At 36.6% G+C, this 22,706-nt stretch overlaps 1 protein-coding gene across 1 annotated transcript in view; it reads left to right on the plus strand.

Annotated features, from left to right (window-relative positions):
- Positions 1-11,511: 11,511 nt before the first annotated feature.
- LOC107877924 (zinc finger protein VAR3, chloroplastic) overlaps positions 11,512-22,706 on the plus strand; it is a 28,970-nt gene continuing 17,775 nt past the window's right edge. Inside the window, exons 1-2 of the mRNA XM_047393556.1 lie at positions 11,512-11,989; positions 13,764-13,881. Of these exons, the coding sequence (XP_047249512.1) occupies positions 11,583-11,989; positions 13,764-13,881 (525 nt within the window). The 5' untranslated portion in view covers positions 11,512-11,582. The remainder of the gene's footprint in view (positions 11,990-13,763; positions 13,882-22,706) is intronic.

Genomic DNA, 22,706 nt, shown 5'->3' on the forward strand with positions numbered 1-22,706 from the left:
CGGGTCCAATAGTAATTCTTTTTAAAACAACCTTGAACCGGCCTACTTAGCCCAACCCGGTTTAACCAACCTTAACCCGATTAAAAATCCGATCAAAACCGGTCAAAATACAAAAAAAATAGTTTTTTTCTAATATACACTATATATACCCACCTATATACATTTTAAATACGTTAAACAATATATGTACACTATATATATAGTATATACTACATTAGAATTTAAAAAATATATACACGTTTACACTATTACACATATATACATAACATTCAATATATACGACTATACGTACTACTTTAAATAAAACATATTCTACAATATATATATATATATATATATATATATAGTTATATACTAATTTATAAAACATATACACATGTGACATGTATACTTTAAATATATACGTCTATAGAAGATATATACACACATATATATACCATTCAATATATGTACTACTTTAAATAAAACATATACTACAATATATATATATATATACACTACAATATTTATATATATAGTTATATACTAATTTATAAAACATATGCACATGTATACATTAAATATATACGTCTATAGAAGATATATACACACATATATATACCATTCAATATATGTACTACTTTAAATAAAACATATACTACAATATATACACACTACAATATTTATATATATAGTTATATACTAATTTATAAAGCATATACACATGTGAAATGTATACGTTAAATATATACGTCTATAGAAGATATATACACATATATATGCACCATTCAATATATATGTACTACTTTAAATAAAAAATACTACAATACATACACACTACAATAATTATATATATAGTTATATACTAATTTATAAAACACATACACATGTATACATTAAATATATACGTCTATAGAAGATATATACACATATATACGCACCATTCAATATATGTACTACTTTAAATAAAACATATACTATAATATATACACGCTACAATATTTATATATATAGTTATATACTAATTTATAAAACATATACACATGTATACATTAAATATATACGTCTATAGAAGATATATACACATATATACGTACCATTCAATATATTGGTACTACTTTAAATAAAATATACTACAATATATATATATAGTTATATACTAATTTATAAAACATATACACATGTATACGTTAAATATATACGTCTATAGAAGATATATACACATATATACGTATCATTCAATATATACGTACTACTTTAAATAAAATATACTACAATATATACACACACTATATATATAGTTATATACTAATTTATAAAACATATACACATGTATACATTGAATATATACAATTTTAGAAAATATATACACATATATACACTATTTTAAATAAAACATATGCTACTTAATATAATAAATTAATAATAGTATAATACTTAATAGTAAATTAATAATATATTAAAACTAAATTTTTAATTTAAACTAGAAATTCAATTTAAATCATTAAATGGAAAAAGTTACTAAGTAAGGAACAAGGAATGAATGAATGTTGAATTTTATTTATTGCAAAATGATCTAAAATTTATTATTTACATGAATGAAAAATCTACAATTTTGCATCATTTTCTCCAACTCACTCATATTAATATTAACGGCAACTTGCATAGGATAGTCAAAGTCAACAGGGGTAAAACCATGCATTGAACTTGATTCTGCTGAGTTCTCTCGTGAAGTCATAATTTCTTTAAATCTCTGCTCGTCGTTCGACTCCACTTCCATTCCTTGATTTATTCATTCGGCTCTAATTCAATCTCTGAGGCAAACGAGAACATTCATTACATTATTTCCTAATGAATGTCGGTTGTCTTCAAGTTGTTGTCGTCCTTGACTAAAAGCGCTCTCCGATGCAACGGTTGACATTGGAACATTCAAGATATCTCTAACTAATCTTGAAAGCACAGGACATTGTGTTTCATTACTCCTCCACCAATCCAATGCGTTGATCCGTCGTCTGCGATCTTCTAGCGGCGAACGAAGATAATACCTAAGCTCTTCCCGATAAGTTGATGTGTAAGCTCCCTCCTCGACATTGTTCAACAATTTAAATCATAAAAGTGGTCAGGAAAACCACCATATGCCGGCCTTTTAGAAGATGATGGCTCCTCGGGAGGATGAGGAGAGACAGTTGGAGTAATATTTGTAGGTACGGCTAAATCAGCTAAATCAGCTTAGTGATTATCTAATTTGTATATGTATTCATTCGCATCATCCATAGTCGTCCACAAATCAGGTTGTACTTGTTGAGAATCATTATTAGTATGTATCTCTAAATTAGAATAATTAAGAGTACTAAAGTGGCACATAGTATTGTATTTCATACAAGGATTTAGCATAGCACCAACCAAGTAAATAGGGGGAATCGAAAAAAATATTTTTTAAATTTAGCAAACATGGCACTAACAACATCTTTGTAACCTTCTTTATTTTTATATTCTTTGAACAAACCAGAAATATCGGCTATATATGCCAAAATATTACAAACAGTAGGATAATAAGCACCGAAAATTCGATCGTAGCTATATAATTTTTTTTCAAAAACTTAACAATATCATTAATTACAACTCAATCAGAATCATGTAACATGCAATCAGAAGAATCAGCAAACGAACCACAATATTGGTTAAAAGATAGTGTAATAGGAACTCTATATTTATAACAAGTTTTTAAAATATCATATGTAGCATTCCATCTAGTATCACATTCTTCAGGCATCAATATCGGTGCAAGTCTATTTTGTTCACATTTAAGTTAAAGTCTCTAATTCTACTTCTACGATTATTTCCTTGAATAAAACCAACGGTATGCCAAATTTTTTCAATACAAAACTCAAAAAACTCAAGACCATCTCTTACAATTAAATTATATATATGACATGCACACTTAATATGAAAAAATTTAGGTAACGACGGAGATAGCTTAGATTTTAATTTTGTTATAACAGTCTTGTTGTTAGAAGCATTATCAAAAGCAATACATAAGATTTTATTTTTGATACCATAAAATTCTGCAACTTTAGCAATCGAATCAGCAATAAAATCTCCAATATGTTTACGATTTTCATCATATAAAAAAGCAAGAATACATTTTTGCATAACAAAACTACTATCTATCCAGTGACAAGTAATAATTAAATAATCATTTTTATTTACAACACGCCAAAGATCAAAAGTTAGGGACATTCTACATTAAATAGTTTTTAACAATGTTGATAACTAAAAATAATATTGTGAATGAAGTCTAAAAATATCAACCCGACAAGTACTTCTAAGAATACCATTAAACATAGGATTATAAATTGCTTGAATATAAGGAATAAAGGCATCAAAAGAAGGAAAACTGAAAGGCAAACAACCCACAGCTACCATTTTATCTATTTCTTTCTGGACCCTCAATTTATTATACTTCTTCATTACCTGATCGGTTGCTGGGTCCACTCTAGTTTGTGCTGGCCCACTAATATCCGCACCATCCTGTGCAATATTTAACTCTCTTTCATGAACATCACCTATATGTCTCATTAATGTACTCGTACCCCCTTGCTTTCCTCCTCTTTTATCCTTATATATTTGTTGACAAATATTGCATTGAACCTCTTTATCTGATATACGTTCAAAAAATTGTCATGCAATAGTAGTTGTTTTATGAGCTCTTGGGGCACAGGCAGGACGGGCAGCGGGGAGGGAGGAGATTAACCGATTCAGATCTAACGTTAGTATTTTCTACTACGGATGTCTCACTAATATTTTCATCATCTTCGTCTAAATTAACCATATCTACTTCATTTTCTTCTTCTATACCATAATTTTTCTGAGCTTCTACATAATCCATATTGTGGCCACCTATAATCCATATCGTGGCCACCTACACCTAAAGGTACACCTTTTTCTTCCTCAAAAGGTTGACTAAGCGGTGTCGGAGGTACACGGGTATATCTACTACTTGAAGTACCTCTACCACTAGTTGTTCACTTTTTACTACCACTATCGCTTCCGGGACAAAAAAATTTAAAACCTTTGGTGGCGAGGTTTCTTAATTTATCCATAATATAAATTAAACTAAAAAAATTCAAAATACACAAATATAATAAAATTAAATATTCAACAATTAATACACAAATTAAAAATTAAACGTAAGAGATGGAACGATAATACCAAATTTTGGAAGTATCCGAAGGTTGCGACTTTAGAAACTTCCACTCGTACTTTGTAATCGCGAAATTAAAAAATTAAAATGAGCACTTTAGGAAATTAAATATATAGAATGTTTGAGAATTGAGATTTGAGAGAGAATGAGAATTAAGAGAATGAAAAATTATGTGAAAAATGATTTGAAAGTGTAGAGTATTTATAGAAATTTTTTTGGGGTTAAAAAATAATTTTAAATATAAATTTTTTTTTAATAAAAAAAGGCCAAACTAGCCATTTGGACCCAAAAACGGCTATATAGCCATTGGGCCAACGGCTAGTTTGGCCCAATTTCCAAATTTACAAAAAAAAATAATTAGGCCGGTTAACTGGCGAGCCCTGACCGGGCTTGGTCCGGGCCGGGTTAACCAGGCCCAACCAAAAAAATAATTCGGCCTGGGACCCAGTACCCTACAGCCCGTGGGCTGATCAGGCCGGGTCAAACCAGGCCAGTTTTTGTAAGTGGGCTGGGTCGGGACACGTCAGCTCGGCCCGTTTGACAGGTATAGCCAGAGGGAGGCATGGTTAGTTGTATGTCATACCTGCTAGACCGAGGTTGAGTCTTTAGATGTTCTTATCATAGGTATGATCTTAGTGTGCCATAGGTCGGCTTTAACTTTATTTGATCTGGGATCCACTTATTCTAATGTGTATTCTTATTATGCCCTGCAGTTAGAGTTACCTTGGGATTTATTATCTATGTTATTATGTGTATCTACTATCATGGGTAATTCTTTAGTAGTGGATCGGATTTATAGATTATGTGTTATGACTATTCGAACGTTTGAAACTAGGGTTAATCTTATTATATTAGATATGGTGGATTATGATATGATTTTGGGCATGGACTGGCTATCCCACTACCATGCAGTATTGTATTATTTTGCCTATCCTGTTACCTTAGCCATGCCCAACATACCCTCAGTTGTATGGCAAAAAGTTATTAGCAGCGAGACGATAGGGATTATTTCTTATATTCGGGCTAGGAGACTTATTTTAAGGGGTTGCGAGTCTTATGTCGCTTATATTCATGATGTTAGCATGGAGAGTCCATCGCTTGATTCTATTTTTATAGAGCGTTAATTCCCTGATGTTTTTCTACTGATCTACCTAGTCTTTCTACTGAGCGTGATATTGAGTTTGTTATTAATCTTGAGTTGGGCACCCAGACTATTTCTGTAGCACCTTACCATATGGCTCCTGTTCAAGCTTAAAAAGCTGAATTCTCAACTTCAGGACCTTCTTAGTAAGGGTTTAAACCAAGTGTGTCTCTTGGAGAGTTCATGTTTTGTTCGTAAAGAAGAATGATGTTTCATACATGTGTGTATTGATTATAAGAAGCTTAATAAGGTGACAGTAAAGAATCGGTATCTTATGCCTCGCATTGATGATTTGTTTGACTAACTTCAAGGTGTAGCAATTTTCTTTAAGATCGACTTGAGGTGGGGTTACCATCAATTAAGGATTCGGGATGATCATTTCTCAAAGACAATATTTGGGATCCGTTATGGTCATTATGAGTTCCTAGTGATGTCCTTTGGGTTGACCAATGCCCCAACCGCATTTATATATTTAATGAACTATGTGTTCAGGCCTTATTTGGATACCTCTATGATTGTGTTCATCAATTATACCCTTGTATATTGGAAGAGTATATGCAACATTTAAGGATTGTGCTCCATACTTTGAGAGATCATAGGTTTTTTGCCAAAATTCTCTAAGTGTAATTTTGGCTTGAGTTGGTGATATTCCTTGGGCATGTGTGCCTAAGGATGGGATTATGGTAGACCCAGTAAGGATTGAGGCTATTCATGATTGGGACAGGCCTACATCTTCATCTGAGGTTCATAGCTTTATTGGTTTGGCCGGTTACTACAAATAGTTTGTTAAGATTTTTGCTACTACTGCAGCACTGATAACTAGATTGACTCTAAAGGAGGTTCTTTTCGATGGTCTGAAGAGTATGAGTCAAGCTTTAGAAAGTTCTAGGGATTTCTTACTTCAGTTCCTATATTTGCTCCTTCTGTAAAAAATGAGGGATTTACCGTGTATTATGATGCTTCTGATGTTGGTTTGGGTTGTGTGTTGATGCAGCAGGGTCGAGTTATTGCTTATGCATTGAGGCAGCTGAAGGTTCACAAGCACAACTATCCCACTCTTGATTTGGAGTTGGCGGCGGTAGTTTTTGTACTAAGGATTTGGAGATATTATCTTTATGGCGTGCATTGTGAGATCTTCATGGATCATCGTAGTCTTTAGCATTTTATGACCCCGAGAGAGCTTAATTCTAGGTTCTATATAGTAGGCGATGTCATTCTCTGATTGGGTGGTTTAAGACCTCTAAGATTAGACCCCGTGGTACTAACCTGCTTTAGGATTCGTTGGATAGAGTTAGGGTGATTCAGGATAAGTTGAAGGCAGCTCAAATTAACAAAAGGCTTATGTAGATCGTAAAATTTGTGCCTTAAGATTTGGAGTTGGTGACCGGGTATTTCTCTGTGTATCGCCCATGAAGGGTGTGATGAGGTTCAGGAGGAAAGACAAGCTCATCCCCAGATATATTGGACCTTTTGAGATCTTTCGCATATTTGGAGGTATGGCTTATGAGTTAGACTTACCCCCAAATTTTGCTTTTGTCCAATCGGGTTTTCATGTTTCTATGTTGCGGTGATACATCCCAAATGCATCATATATGCTTAGATAGGACTTGGCCAGTTAGATAAGAAGTTGACGTTCATGGAGGAGTCGGTGCTCATATTAGCCAGTGATGTTAAGCGGTTACATACTAGAGAGATTCCAGTAGTTAAGGTTCAGTGGAGGCATCACCTAGTAGAGGAGGCTACATAGGAGATCGAGAAACAGATGAGGACCTAGTATCCTCACCCGTTTGAGGCTTTAGGTACATCCTAATCATTTACTTTCACAAACAAAAGTTCTTTTAATAGTGGATATTGTAATGACCCTTCAAGTCATTTTATGCATTTCCACTCATTTAGCTATTTAGAGCTTTCCTGTAGCTGTCCTAAATCATTTATGACTTACTGGAGATGACAGTTCAGTTACTGGGCAGTTCGTTTGAGTTTTAGAGCCAATTCCCTGCTTTAAAGTCTTCCCTAGTTAGAATTAAATACTGGGTGAAACTTTAGTCAAATGACCTCATATGCTAATTTTGACAGTCCCAACATCTTTGGAATGTTGATTTTAGTCTATGTGGACCCTTGGTTTGGGTTTCAAGTCTTCCAGACTCATATCGGGCTATTGGTTGAAAGTTATGAAAAATGGCACGTATGTGTGGAACAAATTTTTCGTAAAAATGACCTTGGATGGAAACTTCGACTGCTCCATTGAGTCTGGAACATCAAATTTAATAGGGTAGCATAATTCATTTGCGTATATGGGGGTTTGGATAAATTCTGAGGGGTCGATGGACTCAAAATTATTCTCCGTCTCAACATGTGCTGGTGCATTTGCTTAAGCGCCTATTGAGTCGATTAGGAGAGCAGCCAGTCACTTAAGCAACCTGGTTTGCGTTGCAGGTATCGCTTAAGTGATGATTTTGGCTCTTAAGCGATGGCCGCTTAAACAGCCAAAGGTCGCTTAAGCGATATGCGTAGCAGTAGCAAGTATTGCTAAAATGACACTTGGTCGCTTAAGAGATGCCCGCTTAAGCGATTCAGTGTCCGCTTAAGCGACAACTGAACACCTAAGAACACTATAAATTCCCCATTTAGCCCGATTTCTCCCATTTTCACCCATTTTAAGAGTGTAGAACCCTAAAAGTGTGAAAACTTGGGAGAACTGTTAGTGGGTGATTTAGGAGTGTTTGTAAGCTCGAATAACACATTTTTTTCTCCAAATTCTTGGTAAGTTTTCATCAATTCCATGGATTAAGCTTTCATAATTTTCTAAAATCCCTAGAATATTGGTGGATTGATTGTAGCACCATTTGAGCTCTGAATTCACTCATTCTTGAGGGTAAATGTTTCTTGAGCATAAAGGGACGTGTTGTTCGTTTCAAAAGTACCACTTCACAAGAGAGCCCCATATAAATTTTTTAGATAATTTTGAATTTGAAGCATAATAGTGCAATATGGGTATCATTGTTCTCATTTTAATGAGTAGATTGTGATTTTGATAGCATGGCATCTCATGGAAGTTCTCAAAAAGGGAAATCATCAGTTTAGCGAATTCTTCGAGCTTTTCTTTGGCTCCAGATAGGCTAGGTTTATATTCTTCATATATTAAGCTAATTTGTAGTATAATTATGATATTATGCAAGGTAAGAATGAGATTTAGGCATTGAAGGCATGATTGGTATAATTAGTAGCATTTGGATTGCTTATCCTATTAAAAAGTCATAATTTTGGCGGAATTGACTTAGTTACACATGATTTGGATAGAATTGCTATCTTAGAGCTAATTATGACTTATTTAACATCTAAAAGCGAATTTAGATACCTTAACCTAGCCCGGGATAGAATTTACCTTAGGACGGATTTCAGGGATTAAAAGTGGGCCCCTTCGACCCAACTTAGATCAAGATTTATGTTAGTTCTTGTAGACTTCTAAACGCATATTATACCCTTTAAAATACCAATTTTAGAGATTGAAGAGATAGGATACATGATTATGCTAACTTGGTACTTAGGAGTTGCTGCTAATTTCTGGCAAAACCTAGTGGTTTATTGATATTGCATTTTGGTTCAAGTCCGACAAATGATGATGATATTGATGACATGAGTTTCAATTCAAGTCCGACAAATGGTGATGCTATTGAGTTCCGGTTTAAGTCCGACATTGAGAGTTTATTTATAATATGATATGATTTGGATGAATTCGTGGTTATGGCTTGATATTCGATAAATTTATGGAACTTTGGTTATTGACTTTCCTTTGATTGCATCCTCCGGGCTTATGGGGGCTACGTTGGGTTATTTACTTTTTCACACTTACTAGCTTATGATGTCTAGTCTTGTAGTATTAATGATGCTTTCTTTCATTTTATGTTTATTTCAATTATTTATTTACAGTGTTGGAGCTTATTTTTAAGTTTCCCTTTTACCTTGACTTAGCTTATTAATCTCATATCTTTATCATATTTATATCATAATTTAGGTCAGTCAATCGATGATGCCTACTGAGTACCCATGGTTTTGGTACTCATACTACACTTCTCTACCTTTTCGGTGTAGATTCGAGTACTAGTGGCCGTTGCTGACGTGACGATCGTGCTGAGTTGATTTCAAAGATAAGGTGAGCTCTCAGAGTCGGAGTTGCCCCTTCCCCCTTCTATCATCTATGTCTAGTCTTTCACTATTCGAGATGAATTTGTATTTTACTATTTTAGTACTTATGTTCCTTTTGTAGTAGCTGTTATACCGACACTACTGGGTCGTGAGATAGTTATTGATGTTTTATCTATCTTTTAGACTATTATTATTATCTTATTATTATTGTAAGTCTTTACTTGTAACTTTTCGGCTTTTAGGTCATTTTCCACCGAATTAGCCATTGCGTATAACTCTAGGCTATGATTTGACTTACCTACTGGTGGGGTAAACTAGGTACCACCATGACTCGTAAATCAGGTCATGACAATCTAAACTTGAACTAAAGTTCTAACGAACTCAAAAGTCACATTCCAGAGTCAATGAAATGGTCAAAATTTCATTTTGAGCTTATCTTCATCAAATGTTGACTTTGGTCAACCATATCATCTTTTGAACCTTTCAAAATAAAAAACTTGCATAATTCTCATCCAACCATCTTGGGATCAGTGTTACCCACACCCGCAGATCAAAAATATCATAAAACAACTATGAAAAGGGGCAAACTAATAAAATTGAACAGAAAACAACACTTGATATATTTCAAAAGTCTTCCTTTGTTTCTTAAATAGCATGCCGAATTAAATGGTGTGACATAAAATAGGATGGAGAGATTAGCTGTAGTATCAAGTTGACTATTATTTCAATTTTAGCTTCGCTTGGTTGATATTTCACAATTACGATCCATTTATGCAGATCACCCAACTCCTGATAGCTCAGGCCTCATCGATTATCGTCCTTTACATTTCAATAACTTAATTATTTATTCTTTACTTTTCAATGTTGTAAATTATTTTTCTAAGTATGATTCAATTTGAACCTCTTACCCTTTAATTAAGCCTCACTTATAAATTCAATTGTATCCTTTTGAGGATAAACATTGTGTATAAGCACTATTGCTTAAACAAAAGAGGAGCTATGTGGATATAATATGAAAATACAAATTATGTAGCTGTAAGAGTCCTTTTTTTAAAATTACAAAAAAAGCTCAAATATATCATCAAACTATTAGAAATGACTCATTTATGACATCCGTTAAAAGTCTGACTTATATATGTCACTGTCTTAAGGTTTCAACTTATTTATGTCATTGGTGTTACAAAAAAGTTTCATTTGTGTCATTATTTTTTAACGATGGTTTTGAAAAACCACTTTTACCATATGAGTTCTTGTTAAAAGTTCACGTCATCAAATCTAAATCAATCAATATTATTTTAAATCAAAATTAAATATTTAACCCGTTAAAATAAAAATCTGACTTACTAAAATAAGAAAAAAGATCCCGTTAAAATAAAAAAAATTGGACCCATTAATTAGGTAAGGTGTGGGTCGGATTATGTAATGGGTTCGATTTTTAATTTTGGTTTTGAATAATATCGCCTTTTAATAAAAAGTCCCATGACAAAAGTATTTTTACAAATACTTTCTATAAAATAACAGTGACATAAATGAATGAAATTTTTAAGCATACTAATATAAATAAGTCAAAGTTTTAATTAAGGTAAATGTAAAGGATTGCCTTTTTCTTGTAGTTCAACTTTTGATTAGATGGCCTCATTTTTCCTCAGATTTTTCAACATGCCATAAGTCATTTCTCATATCCACTTATACTATCTTACATACTAATTATTACTAAGTACCTATAGGAAATTTTAATCGATGAATAGTTTATATATATCATTACAAAAGTAGTATAACCATTCTTAAAAGAATATCACAATTAATATTGAAAAATCAAAATAAATATTAGAAGACTTAACAGTAATATAAAGAATTATTCAAGAAGAATATATCATTTAAAAAATTATTTAAATAACTCTCAAATCAACAGATTAAGAATATTAATAGTTACAGCTATAAATGAAAATCATAAAAAATGACTGTTAAAAAGATATAAAAAAAAATAATAAAAACGACTTTCACAGCTTAAAAGAGTTATTATACTTATTTCTTACGTGAAAAACCATTAATCACTATTTTATAAGTGAGTAGAAGCCATTTCTCGCCTCTCTGTGTAGCAAAATCCGAAACATGGGCAGCACTTGGAGGTTCATCTCCCTCCTAGCCACTCCATTTCCTACACTCCTTAATCACCTAGGGCGCCCCTCTTTCCTCCACTTTCGTCGTTTGCCATGCTGTTCTCGCCGCCTCACAGTCTACAGTCACGCCCATATATCCCCTCTTTCACCCAATTCCTCCCAGCAACAATTCCACGCGCAATCCTTCAATAATAATAATAATAGCCCACTCAACTCTTCTTCTTTTACCCCCCACCCCTGGCCTGAATGGCGTAGCTTAATTAGTGTTCTTGCTGGCAATGACCAACTAGCTCCTGCAGTAGAGGACTCCGTCGTGGCATACGAGGAGTTGTCGGATGAATTCCTTCGTGCTGCTAGCCTCTGTTTAGCGTTTGCTCGGGAGCGCCCAAATCTCATCGGGTTTGATTTCCTTCTTTTTTTTTTTTTTAATTATCTCTTAAATTTTTATCTCTATGTACACTGGCAATAATCTTAACCATTCTTGTGAATTCTAAATAAAGTTACTTGCAAGGTAGACATATTGCCGTTTGGAGACCTTTTCTTAAGAACTGAAATAGCATATGGCATAGTGAAGATTGGTTACACTTCAAATGGTCATAGGATTATTTTAGTTGTGGCATGAGCAAGAGTATTCATTATTTGCGTATTGGGTGTCAAGTAAAATAAAATACAGAAATAAATAATCGAGGATATATGTGATATGACATTTTCCTTTGACAAAGATACGGTAAAGAGACAAATATACGCCCGAATTATGATATATGGTACATACATAGCCTCCGTCATACTTTAGATACACATATGCCCCTACCGTTAATGAAGTGGTACGCATATGCCCCTCACACTAACAGTAAGGGCGTATGTGTATTCAAAGTATGACAGAGGGTATATATGTACCATTTATCATAGTTCGGGGTATATTTGTCCCTTTTTCGTTTTAACACCATCCAACCTAATAAACCCACTACTTGACTCAGTCCCAACTAAAATCCAAGAGACGCTTATGTAACAGGTGCGATTTTCCCACCCCTATATCGATATACATACATAATACAGTAACACCCACCAGGAATAACAACAACTCTCTTCTAATCTTCTTTAACAACAACAACAACAATACACCAGCCATAACAACAATACAATGAACACAACTAATTACACCATCTCTTCCATTTCAATTGAAAAAATACACCCACAAATTCCACTCCACTGCCACTAGTTTCACAAAAAAAATCCATAAAATCCGTAATACCTCAAAACAATACCAAATAAATTGAACTCCTCACGTTTCAGTTTCCATCGAAATCACATCGAGAAAACATTACCCACCACCAGTTAACACCACATAGCCACTATCTCTGTCGAACCGGAAACACCCCTGTGGTGAACCATCGCTGCACCCCTAGCTCCGACCACTTCCAGCCTAATATTCAGTCCCTCCAACCGGTAAACACCAACCAGCAGCAGCGACCAGTCACTGCAATTTGATTGAGGTTCACATTTATGAGAAAAACAGAGGGAGTATCAGGTCTGAAAAAAAAAAAATAAAGGCCGAATCGAGTTGGTTTGAAATCGGGTTAGATGGGTTTATTGGGTCGGGTACTGGGTTTGAGTTAATTACTTGGGATAAAAAAATTAAAGCGGAAAAGGGACAAATATATCCCCGAACTATGATAAATAGTACCCATATTCCCTCCGCCATACTTTGGGTACACATATGCCCCTTCTGTTAGTGTGAGGGGCATATACGTACCATTTCATTAACGGTGGGGGCATATATTACCCAAAGTATGACAGATGGTACATACGTACCATTTATTCGGGGGTATATTTGTCCCTTTCCCGACAAAGATATGCAGATTTTGATATATGTTTGCATTGGAGAGTATTTTTTTGGGAAATATTTCATGCGTTTCTATGTAGTATGTATGTTGAAGATTGAATAAACCTTATGTATCTCTTATTTGATTCGTCTAAATTTACTATAAATTTTGGCATTTTAAAATGTTTGATTTCTGAAATGTTTATGACAAGAAGATTTAGTACTTCTCCAAAACATAAATTCTGCTCTTAGCACTTTGCTTTTGACAAAACACTGAAATACAGGTTTCAGATATTTATAAGATGAAATAAAAATTACATCATCTTTGTGTGCATCTGTCATGCATTACAGGTTGCTTTCAAGGAGGGACATTGAGGCTGTTGTATCAAATGGAACACCATTTTTGTTCAAAGCTGCTCTGGAGACGGCAAGAAGAATGAGGGCATTCTTGGGTATTGACAGGATCACTGTAAGCTCTATTCTTATTTGACGATAGAATGTAGTATTCTGTTGGCATTACAATGATTCCTTCATCAAATAATATAATTTTAAGGATTTGTACAGATTAAGTCCAATCAATTTGGAAATAAGCTTAAGAATTCAGTTACATTTCTGTACATTATATCTATTTTAAAATATTTTTATGTCTTAGAGTGCAAACAAAGCGAAGTGGATCAATCCAAGTTTGAGCTTCCTTAATAAGCTCAACGAAGCTCAAAAGCTAAACTACTTGATGAGACAGTTGTGATACTTCAAATTATATTGATATAGTAAGGTAATTGTACTGATGAGTATTGGTGGAACTTAAGTTGATGCCCATTTTTAATAAGCTCAACAAAGCTCAAACCTAAGCTAGTTAACTTGACGATACATTTTTGATACTTAAGTTTATTTTGATATTGTTAAATAATTCTGTTAATGAGTTTTTGTGATATTCGGATACTTAAGTTGATGCACACTTTTTACTATGGTTGAAGCTGGGGAATGCTTCTTTTGCTGCCTCACTGTTCTGTTAACTGCAATCAGTAAAAACTTGGTCCAACATGATTTAGATCTCCAACCTTAATTAAAAAAGAAAAAAAGATGTAGACCTCCAACCAAATATTTTGAGAAATAACTCAAAGGTCACTGTTGACATAATCTATATTGACACTTAAAGTCTGTTTGGTCAAGTTTCTAAAAACTACTTATTTGATAAAGCACTTTTGTCACAATAACTCTAGAGAATTACTTTTTGATAAAATCAGTTTCTGTTTGACCAATTAATTTGAGAAGGTGTTTCTTTCGTATTTGAAAAAACAAATTTTGTTTGATCAATCTTTCCAAAAGGCTCTTTTATGTGTCAAATTATGAAAAGATACATGATTAAAGTTCTTTTTATAATTAATATTATTTAAAGAGAAACAATTTAAATATTTTTTATTTTCGTTGAGCCGAGGTCTATCAAAGACCACCTCTCTACCTCTGAGGTAGGGGTAAGGTCTGAGTGCACTTTACCCTCCCCAGAATCCACTTTGTGGGACTACATTGGGTATGTTATTGTTGCTGTTGTATTTTCATTAAGTTCTTGTTATTATGTAGTTCAAACTAAAAATATATATTAAGCTTATTTATCAATATAAATATAGTTAAACCAAAAATGAAAAAAAAGAGAAGATGATTGTATTTATATTTGTATTTTTTAGAGGTGGGTTAAATTAATGAGAGGTAGTATGGTGAATAATTTTTTTTGGTAAGGATAGGTTTTCCTTGATTTTCTACTTCTTACAAAAATTTATAGCTTCATGCAACCGTAGAAAAATATACTTCTGTTGCTACTCAAAAATACTTTTATTTTTGGCCAAACACCTTAAATCTCCAAAAAAGTATATTTTTCAAAAAAAGAAAAAGCTTGTGCTTTCTAGAAGCTCGGCCAAACAGATTAGCTTTAGATCACCTAGGAGTTTCATTCTAACTGGTTAAAGGTGGTAGGTTTTGATCTTGAAGTATTATTGTTGGTTTGTAACATCATTTGAATCCCCAATTTTGCATGAAATCATTTAGTCAACCGCTTGTCAGACGGGAAACGATGACTTATATAGCTGAAATGTTATCTTACCCAAACACCATAGAAATAACTTTATCAGATGGATAATGAAAAATAAGATGACTTTGAGAAATAACTCTACAACTTCATGGTGGATTAGATTTCGACCAATTTGCATTCATGTTAGTACTTTTTCTTATTAAATGACCTAGATGTTTAACTGCAACTGCAGAAAGGCTTGAGGTGTCTGATTTTTGCTGTTGCAGACCTACAATTAACAAGTCTAAGTACATTGTTTTTAGATGAAAAGAAAGTCCAAGTACCCTTCGACCAGTTTAAGCTATTAGATGAGGTAGTTCACATGGTATTTGTTAGACCCCAGTCTAAGACATGATGGCTGACAAGCCATGTCAAGGTGCACATTGGCCTTAACATGTGCTAAGACAAGCAATGTCATGCTGTGATGGCTATGAGATAGCAGGCAACTGATGATGACCAAGGTGGCTGGAGTGATGGCAAGGCAGCCTTGGGCACATGAGGCGACGACAAGCGCATGGCACCTATGCGGGCAGGCAGTGACATAGGCATGGCACGGCACCGGCATGACTTCGGCATTGGCATGGCACAAGCATGGGCAGTGGCATGGTCAAGACAGTGTCATGACATAGGCATTGGTGTGGCCTAGGCTATGACATGGCCAAGACAGCAGCATGAAACAGATAGTGGCATTGTGCAGGCGCAGGCGACGACATGACATGGGCAAGGCATGGTGCTGGCAAGGCGGGGCGTGGCTGAGAAGCATGACAAGACAAAGACGAAATGGTTAAGTGTTGAAAATCTGGAAATTGGCTAAGTGTTGAACATTGGCAAAATTAGCTAAAGGTGCAAGGCTGCCTATGTGCTTGTCACATGGGGCAGTTGCTAAGTTTGAATTTTTAATGTTTTAAACATGTATGATTTTCAGAATGTATTTGAATACTTAGATCAGCTTGTTGAGTCATGTGATAAAGCATGCAGCCATGTCCAATGGCATGCTGCTAGGTGTCGTTGGTTGTAACTGCTGTAACTGCCCATGTGCAGTCTATTTATAGTGTTGCTGGAAATTGTACAAGGCAGTGAGTGTTGTATGCCTTTGTATAATTCGTGTGGCATTGTCCTTTGTAATTCTGAGAGAATAATAAAGGTTGGGAACTTGTTACCTGTACATTGTTGAGTGCTTTACGTTTCTACAAACTTAGTCTATTATACTTAGACTGTGCAGTGTATGTGTGGGTGAAGTTGTGCAGTGTGGTGCTACTGCCAAGCTGTGGTGTTGTGGAAAAGAAAACGCCCCTGTCTCAACTGGTATCAGAGCGTTGCTGTACGAAAATGGTGACTGTCGCTCAACTAAACGATTATGTTACACGAGTTCGAAACTTCATTGGCATTACTGACGAACTTGAACAAAGTGAAGGCCTGGTGGATTTGATCACTCAGATCAATGCCTTGAAGGAAGAACTAGCACTGTTGCATGCCCATTTTGATGAACATTCTACAGAATTTCTGAACACACGCGAGGCCTTGATGTCGCTGGTGCAGGACCAAGGCAAGGTGATGGCAGATCTGCAGACAGAGATGATGGTGCTGCGACGTGCTGTGGCTGCGTTTGGGTAGTCTCATGAAGGCAGTTCCAAAGTTAAAATTCCTGAGCTTAAACCTTTTGGTGGTGCTAGAAGTGCCAAGGAGTTGGAGAATTTCCTATGAGACATGGAGCAGTATTTCTCTACTGCTCGAGTTGCTAAGATGGACAAGTTGAACATCACCACGATGTACTTGACGGGTGATGCGAAATTGTGGTGGAGGACTTGGAATGCGGATGATGAAAGTGCTGGACGCCCTAAAATTGATACTTGGAAAAGTTGAAGAAGGAAATGAGGGACCAATTCGTTCCTAGCAATGCCTCATGGATTGCTAGAGACAAGTTGAAAAGGCTAAGGCAACATGGAACGATTCGTGACTATATCAAGGAATTTACTTCTTTGATGTTAGACATCTAGAACATGTCTGATGAAGACAAGTTACATAACTTCATCTCAGGGATGCAGGCATGGGCCTAAAACGAATTAAGGAGGCAGAGTGTGAAAAACTTGCCTAGTGCAATTGCTGCCGCTGACTCGTTGGTGGATTTTCGCTCAACTCGTTCTGATTCTGACATCCCCACTTCTCCAAAGTCTAAGAAAAAGACAGAGAAGAAAGGGGAAGGGAAAAAAGAAGGACGAAATGACAAGGGTGACAAGAGCAAGGCCCTAATGAATGTTGGAAACACCAAGAACAAGGGAAAAGATGGCAATACTAAGGGATGTTGGACTTGTGATGGACCGCATTTGGCCAAGAGTTGTCCCAATCGTGAAAGAGTGAATGCTATGCTTGCTGGAAATGTGAATCAAGGTGGGGTGACGAAGTTGTTGCTGCTTTGGCGAATCCTTTGGGTTTATCACTTAATCATATCAGTTTGCTGTCTATTGTGGGTGAATCCTCAAAGTCATTCAACCCTCATGCCGGTTTAATTCACATAGAGATGAAAGTTGATGGCAATCGTATGATGGCAATGGTAGATACCGGGGCCACTCATACTTTTGTGGATGCCAAAGTTGCTGCAAAATATGGACTGAAGTTGAAGAAAATCCATCCTTTGTCCAAACTGTGAGTTCCAAGGTCCAAGCCATTGTAGGCATGGCTTATGATGTGCAGATGGTGGTTGGAAGTTGGACGGGGAAGCATAACTTGATGGCTATGCCATTAGGTGATTTTGAAGTCATTCTAGGGATAGATTTCCTTAGAAAATTTCGCTTTGTTCCTTTTCCTCACTTAGATGGAGTGATGATTATGGACGAAGTCAATCCAAGTTTTATCAAGGCTGCTCATCCTTACGGGGAGACAAAGAAAGTAAAGAACAAGGGCCCTATCATTTCTGCTATTTCGGTTGAGAAATGATTGAAGAAAGGTGATGAAACTTTCCTTGCTGCCATGATTGAAGTGAAGCCAGATGTGAAGGTGGAGGTGCCAGACTGTGTTGCTGAAGTATTGAAGCAATTTGCTGATTTGATGCCTCCCGAGTTGCCTAAAGAGTTGCCGCCAAGAAAGGACATTGATCACAAGATAGAGTTGCTGTCAGGTTCTATTGCCCCTGCACAAGCTCCTTATAGCATGGCTCCCAAAGAGTTGGCTGAACTGCGGAAACAATTGAATGAATTGCTGGATGCGGGCTTGATTCAGCCTTCCATGGCTCTTTACGGTGCTCCCGTTTTGTTCCAAAAGAAGCAGGATGGTTCAATGAGAATGTGTGTGGACTATAGGGCATTGAATAAAGTGACTGTGAAGAACAAGTATCTTGTCCCATTGTTGCAGGATCTCATGGATAAGCTAAGCAAGGCATGCTGGTTCACGAAGCTTGATCTACGATCAGGTTATTGGTAGGTTCGAATAGCAGAAGGTGATGAACCAAAAACCACGTGTGTGATAAGGTATGGTTCGTATGAGTTTCTTGTTATGCCGTTTGGGTTGACAAACGCCCCAACAACTTTTTGCAACTTGATGAATGATGTGTTGTTTGATTACCTAGACGATTTCGTGGTGGTATATCTAGATGACATAGTCATTTATAGTTGCTCCCTTGGTGAACATTTGGAACATTTAAAGTTAGTATTGTCTCGTTTGAGGGAGTACAAACTTTATGTCAAGATGGAAAAATGTGAGTTTGCTACAAAGGAAGTGCAGTTCCTTGGGCATTTGGTTAGTCAAAACAAAGTGAGGATGGATCTGAAGAAGGTGCAAGCAATTGTTGAATGACAGGCGCCTAGTGGGGTCAAAGAATTGAGATCATTCTTGGGACTGGCTAACTACTATCGCAAGTTCATTGCAGGTTACTCTAAGAAAGCTGTGGCCTTGACAGACTTGCTGAAGAAAGATGTCATGTGGGTGCGGTCTGATAAGTGCGATGCGGCTTTTCAGATGTTGAAGGAAGTATCGCTGCAGAGCCTATTTTGAAGCTGCCAGACTTTGAGTTACCTTTTGAAGTACACACTGATGCGTCGGACAAGGCTGTTGGAGGTGTGTTGGTGCAAGAAGGCCATCCTGTGGCCTTTGAAAGTCGAAAATTGAGTGATGCTGAACAAAGATATTCGACCCATAAAAAGGAGATGGTTGCAGTGGTGCATTGTTTACAGACTTGGAGGGTATACTTGCTGTGTACTCGGTTTGTGGTACGGACAGACAATGTTGCGAACACGTTCTTTAAGATGCAGAAGAAGCTGAGTCCAAAGCAGGCCCGATGGGAGGAATTCCTGGTTGAGTATGACTTCATGTGGGAGCACAAGCCAGGGAAGCATAACCAGGTTGCTGATGCACTAAGTCAGAAAGAGGTATTTGCTGTAGTATACTCTATTTCTAGACTTGAGACTGATTTTCTGGATAGAATTAAATTCTGTGCTGCAAATGACCCACTCTACGTCAAGTGGATGGGTCAAGTGAAAGATGGGACTATTCGAAGGTATTGGATCAAGGACGATCTCGTAAAGAGGGGAGAATCGTGGTACCTCAAGGTAGTGGACTGCGTAAAGACATGATGAAAGAGGCGCATGACACTCCTTGGGTTGGTCATCCTGGTGTTGAGCGGATGTTAGCCCTGCTGTCCCGTGTATATTTCTGGCCAAAGATGGAAGACGACATTGAAGCATATATGAAGACTTGTCAAGTGTGTCAAAGAGACAAGACTGAACGTATGAAGGAGGCAGGTTTGTTGCAGCCTCTGCCTACTCCTGAAAGGCCATGGTTATCTGTCTCTATGGACTTCCTTTCTTAGTTTCCTAAGGTGGATGACAATGCATAGGGTTGTGCAAAAATCGAACCGACCGATAAATCAAACCGATAAAAATATTATTGGTTTATTGTTATTGGGTTATTGGGTTAATGATTTTTTAATGGTTTTATAAAAAAAATTATTGGGTTATTGGTTCGGTTCGTTTTTTTCTTATTGGGTTATTGGGTAAATCGATAACCCAATAAGAATATATATATATATATATATTATATATATATATATATATATAATATATATATATATATATGACTTATTAGATATTTCTCTTAATTTTTCTTTAATCTCTACAAATTAACAAACCTATTATTTCAATTATTCAAACTCTTAATTTCTCCTAACAACATTTAGTTCAAACTTGAAGATTCTTGTAAATTAAAACATATTATGTAGGATTTTTGTTTTCAACTAAGATTCGATTATTTTTCCTATTAGTTGCTACTATTTCTATTTTATGACTATTTTCTTATTGGTTAAACCGAAAATCGAACCGTTAAGGATTAAAAATCGATAAACCGAAAACCGATAAAAATTATCTTATTGGTTTGGTTATTGGTTTAGCATATTTAAAAACTGAAAACCGATAAACAGAACCGGTAATATGTAAAACCGAACCGAACCGACCGATGCACACCTCTAGCAATGCATCCATAATGGTGGTGGTGGACAGGTTCTCGAAGTATGCTATTTTTGTTGCTGCTCCAATTACTTGCTTGCCAGAAGTTGCTGCAGGATTGTTCTATAAGAACGTGGTGAAGCACTGCGATTTGCCAAGTGATATTGTGAGTGATAGAGATGCGCGGTTCACTGGTCGGTTCTGGTATACATTGTTTAGCATGATAGGGACTGATCTGAAGTTTTCCACAGCAAATCATCCTCAAACTGATGGCCAAACTAAGAGAATAAATCACTTGCTAGAAGAGTACTTGAGGCATTATGTGACAGCAAGCCAGCGGAATTAGGCAGACTTGTTGGATACAGCACAATTTTGCTACAATCTGCACAGGAGGTCGTCGGCAGAAAAGAGTCTGTTTGAACTTGTCTTAGGCATGCAGCCTATGACACCATTGGAGGTGGTGACGCTGAAGAGTGAAGGCATTTGCCCTGCTGCTTACAAATATGCAAAAGACAAGCATGAGATGCTTGTTGAGGCACAACATAGCTTGAGAAAGGCCCAAAATCGCATGAAGAAGTATGCGGATTAGCATAGACGTGCGGTGGAGTTCAGTGGGGGAAACAATGTGCTTTTAAAGCTCACTCCACAAATCTGGAAACAAATTGCAAGCAAGAAGAGGCATAGGGGACTGATCCCAAGGTACGACGGCCCGTTCGAAGTTATTGAGAAGATTGGGGAAGTTGCTTATAAGTTGGACTTGCCAGAAAGGTTGAAGATTCACCCTACCTTTCATGTCAGCTTTCTGAAAAGGTATAATGAAGATGCTGAAGACCCGGGTAGTAACAAATCCAAGAGGGCTCCTCCTTTGATTGTCAAACAGTATAAATCCAAGATGGAGAAGATATTGGATCATCGCATCGTGGGGAACAACAAAAAAAATACCAAGACAGAATTCTTGATTCAATGGAAAGGCTCAAGCAAAGAAGACGCTGTTTGGGAGAAGGCTAAGAACTTGTGGCAGTCCGACAAGCAAATTGAGGACTACCTCAAAACAACCTCGATGAGGGCGTCGAGTTCATCTGGTGGGGGTGCTTTGTTAGACCCCAGTCTAAGACATGAGTCTAAGACATGATGGCTGACAAGCCATGTCAAGGTGCATATTGGCCTTGACATATGCTAAGACAAACAATGTGATGCTGTGGTGGCTATGAGATAGCAGGCAGCTGATGATGGCCAAGGTGGCTGGAGTGATGGCAAGGCAGCCTTGGGCACATGAGGCGACGACAGGCGCATGGCACCTATGCGGGCATGCGTGCAGGCAGTGACATAGGCATAGCACGACACTAGCATGACATCGGCACTGGCATGGCACATTCAATGACATGGCACGGCATGGTCAAGACAGTGGCATAAGATAGGCATTGGCGTGGCCTAGGCTGTGACATGGCCAAGACAGCAGCATGGCACGGGCAGTGGCATGGCGCAGGCGCAGGCGACGACATGACATGGGCAAGGCATGGTGCTGGCAAGGCGTGGCGTGGCGTGGCTGAGAAGCATGACAAGACAGACGAAATGATCAAGTGTTGGAAAGCTGGAAATTGGCTAAGTGTTGAACATTGACAAATTTAGCTAAAGGGGCAAGGCTGTCTATATGCTTGTCACATGGGCAGTTGCATGTGTGATTTTTAGAATGTATTTGAATACTTAGATCAGGTTGTTGAGTCATGTGATAAGCATTCAGCCATGTCCAATGGCATGCTGCCAGGTGTCGTTGGTTGTAACTGCTGTAACTGCCCA

Source organism: Capsicum annuum, chromosome 7 (assembly GCF_002878395.1).
Source record: "Capsicum annuum cultivar UCD-10X-F1 chromosome 7, UCD10Xv1.1, whole genome shotgun sequence".
Taxonomy (NCBI): Eukaryota; Viridiplantae; Streptophyta; class Magnoliopsida; order Solanales; family Solanaceae; genus Capsicum; species Capsicum annuum.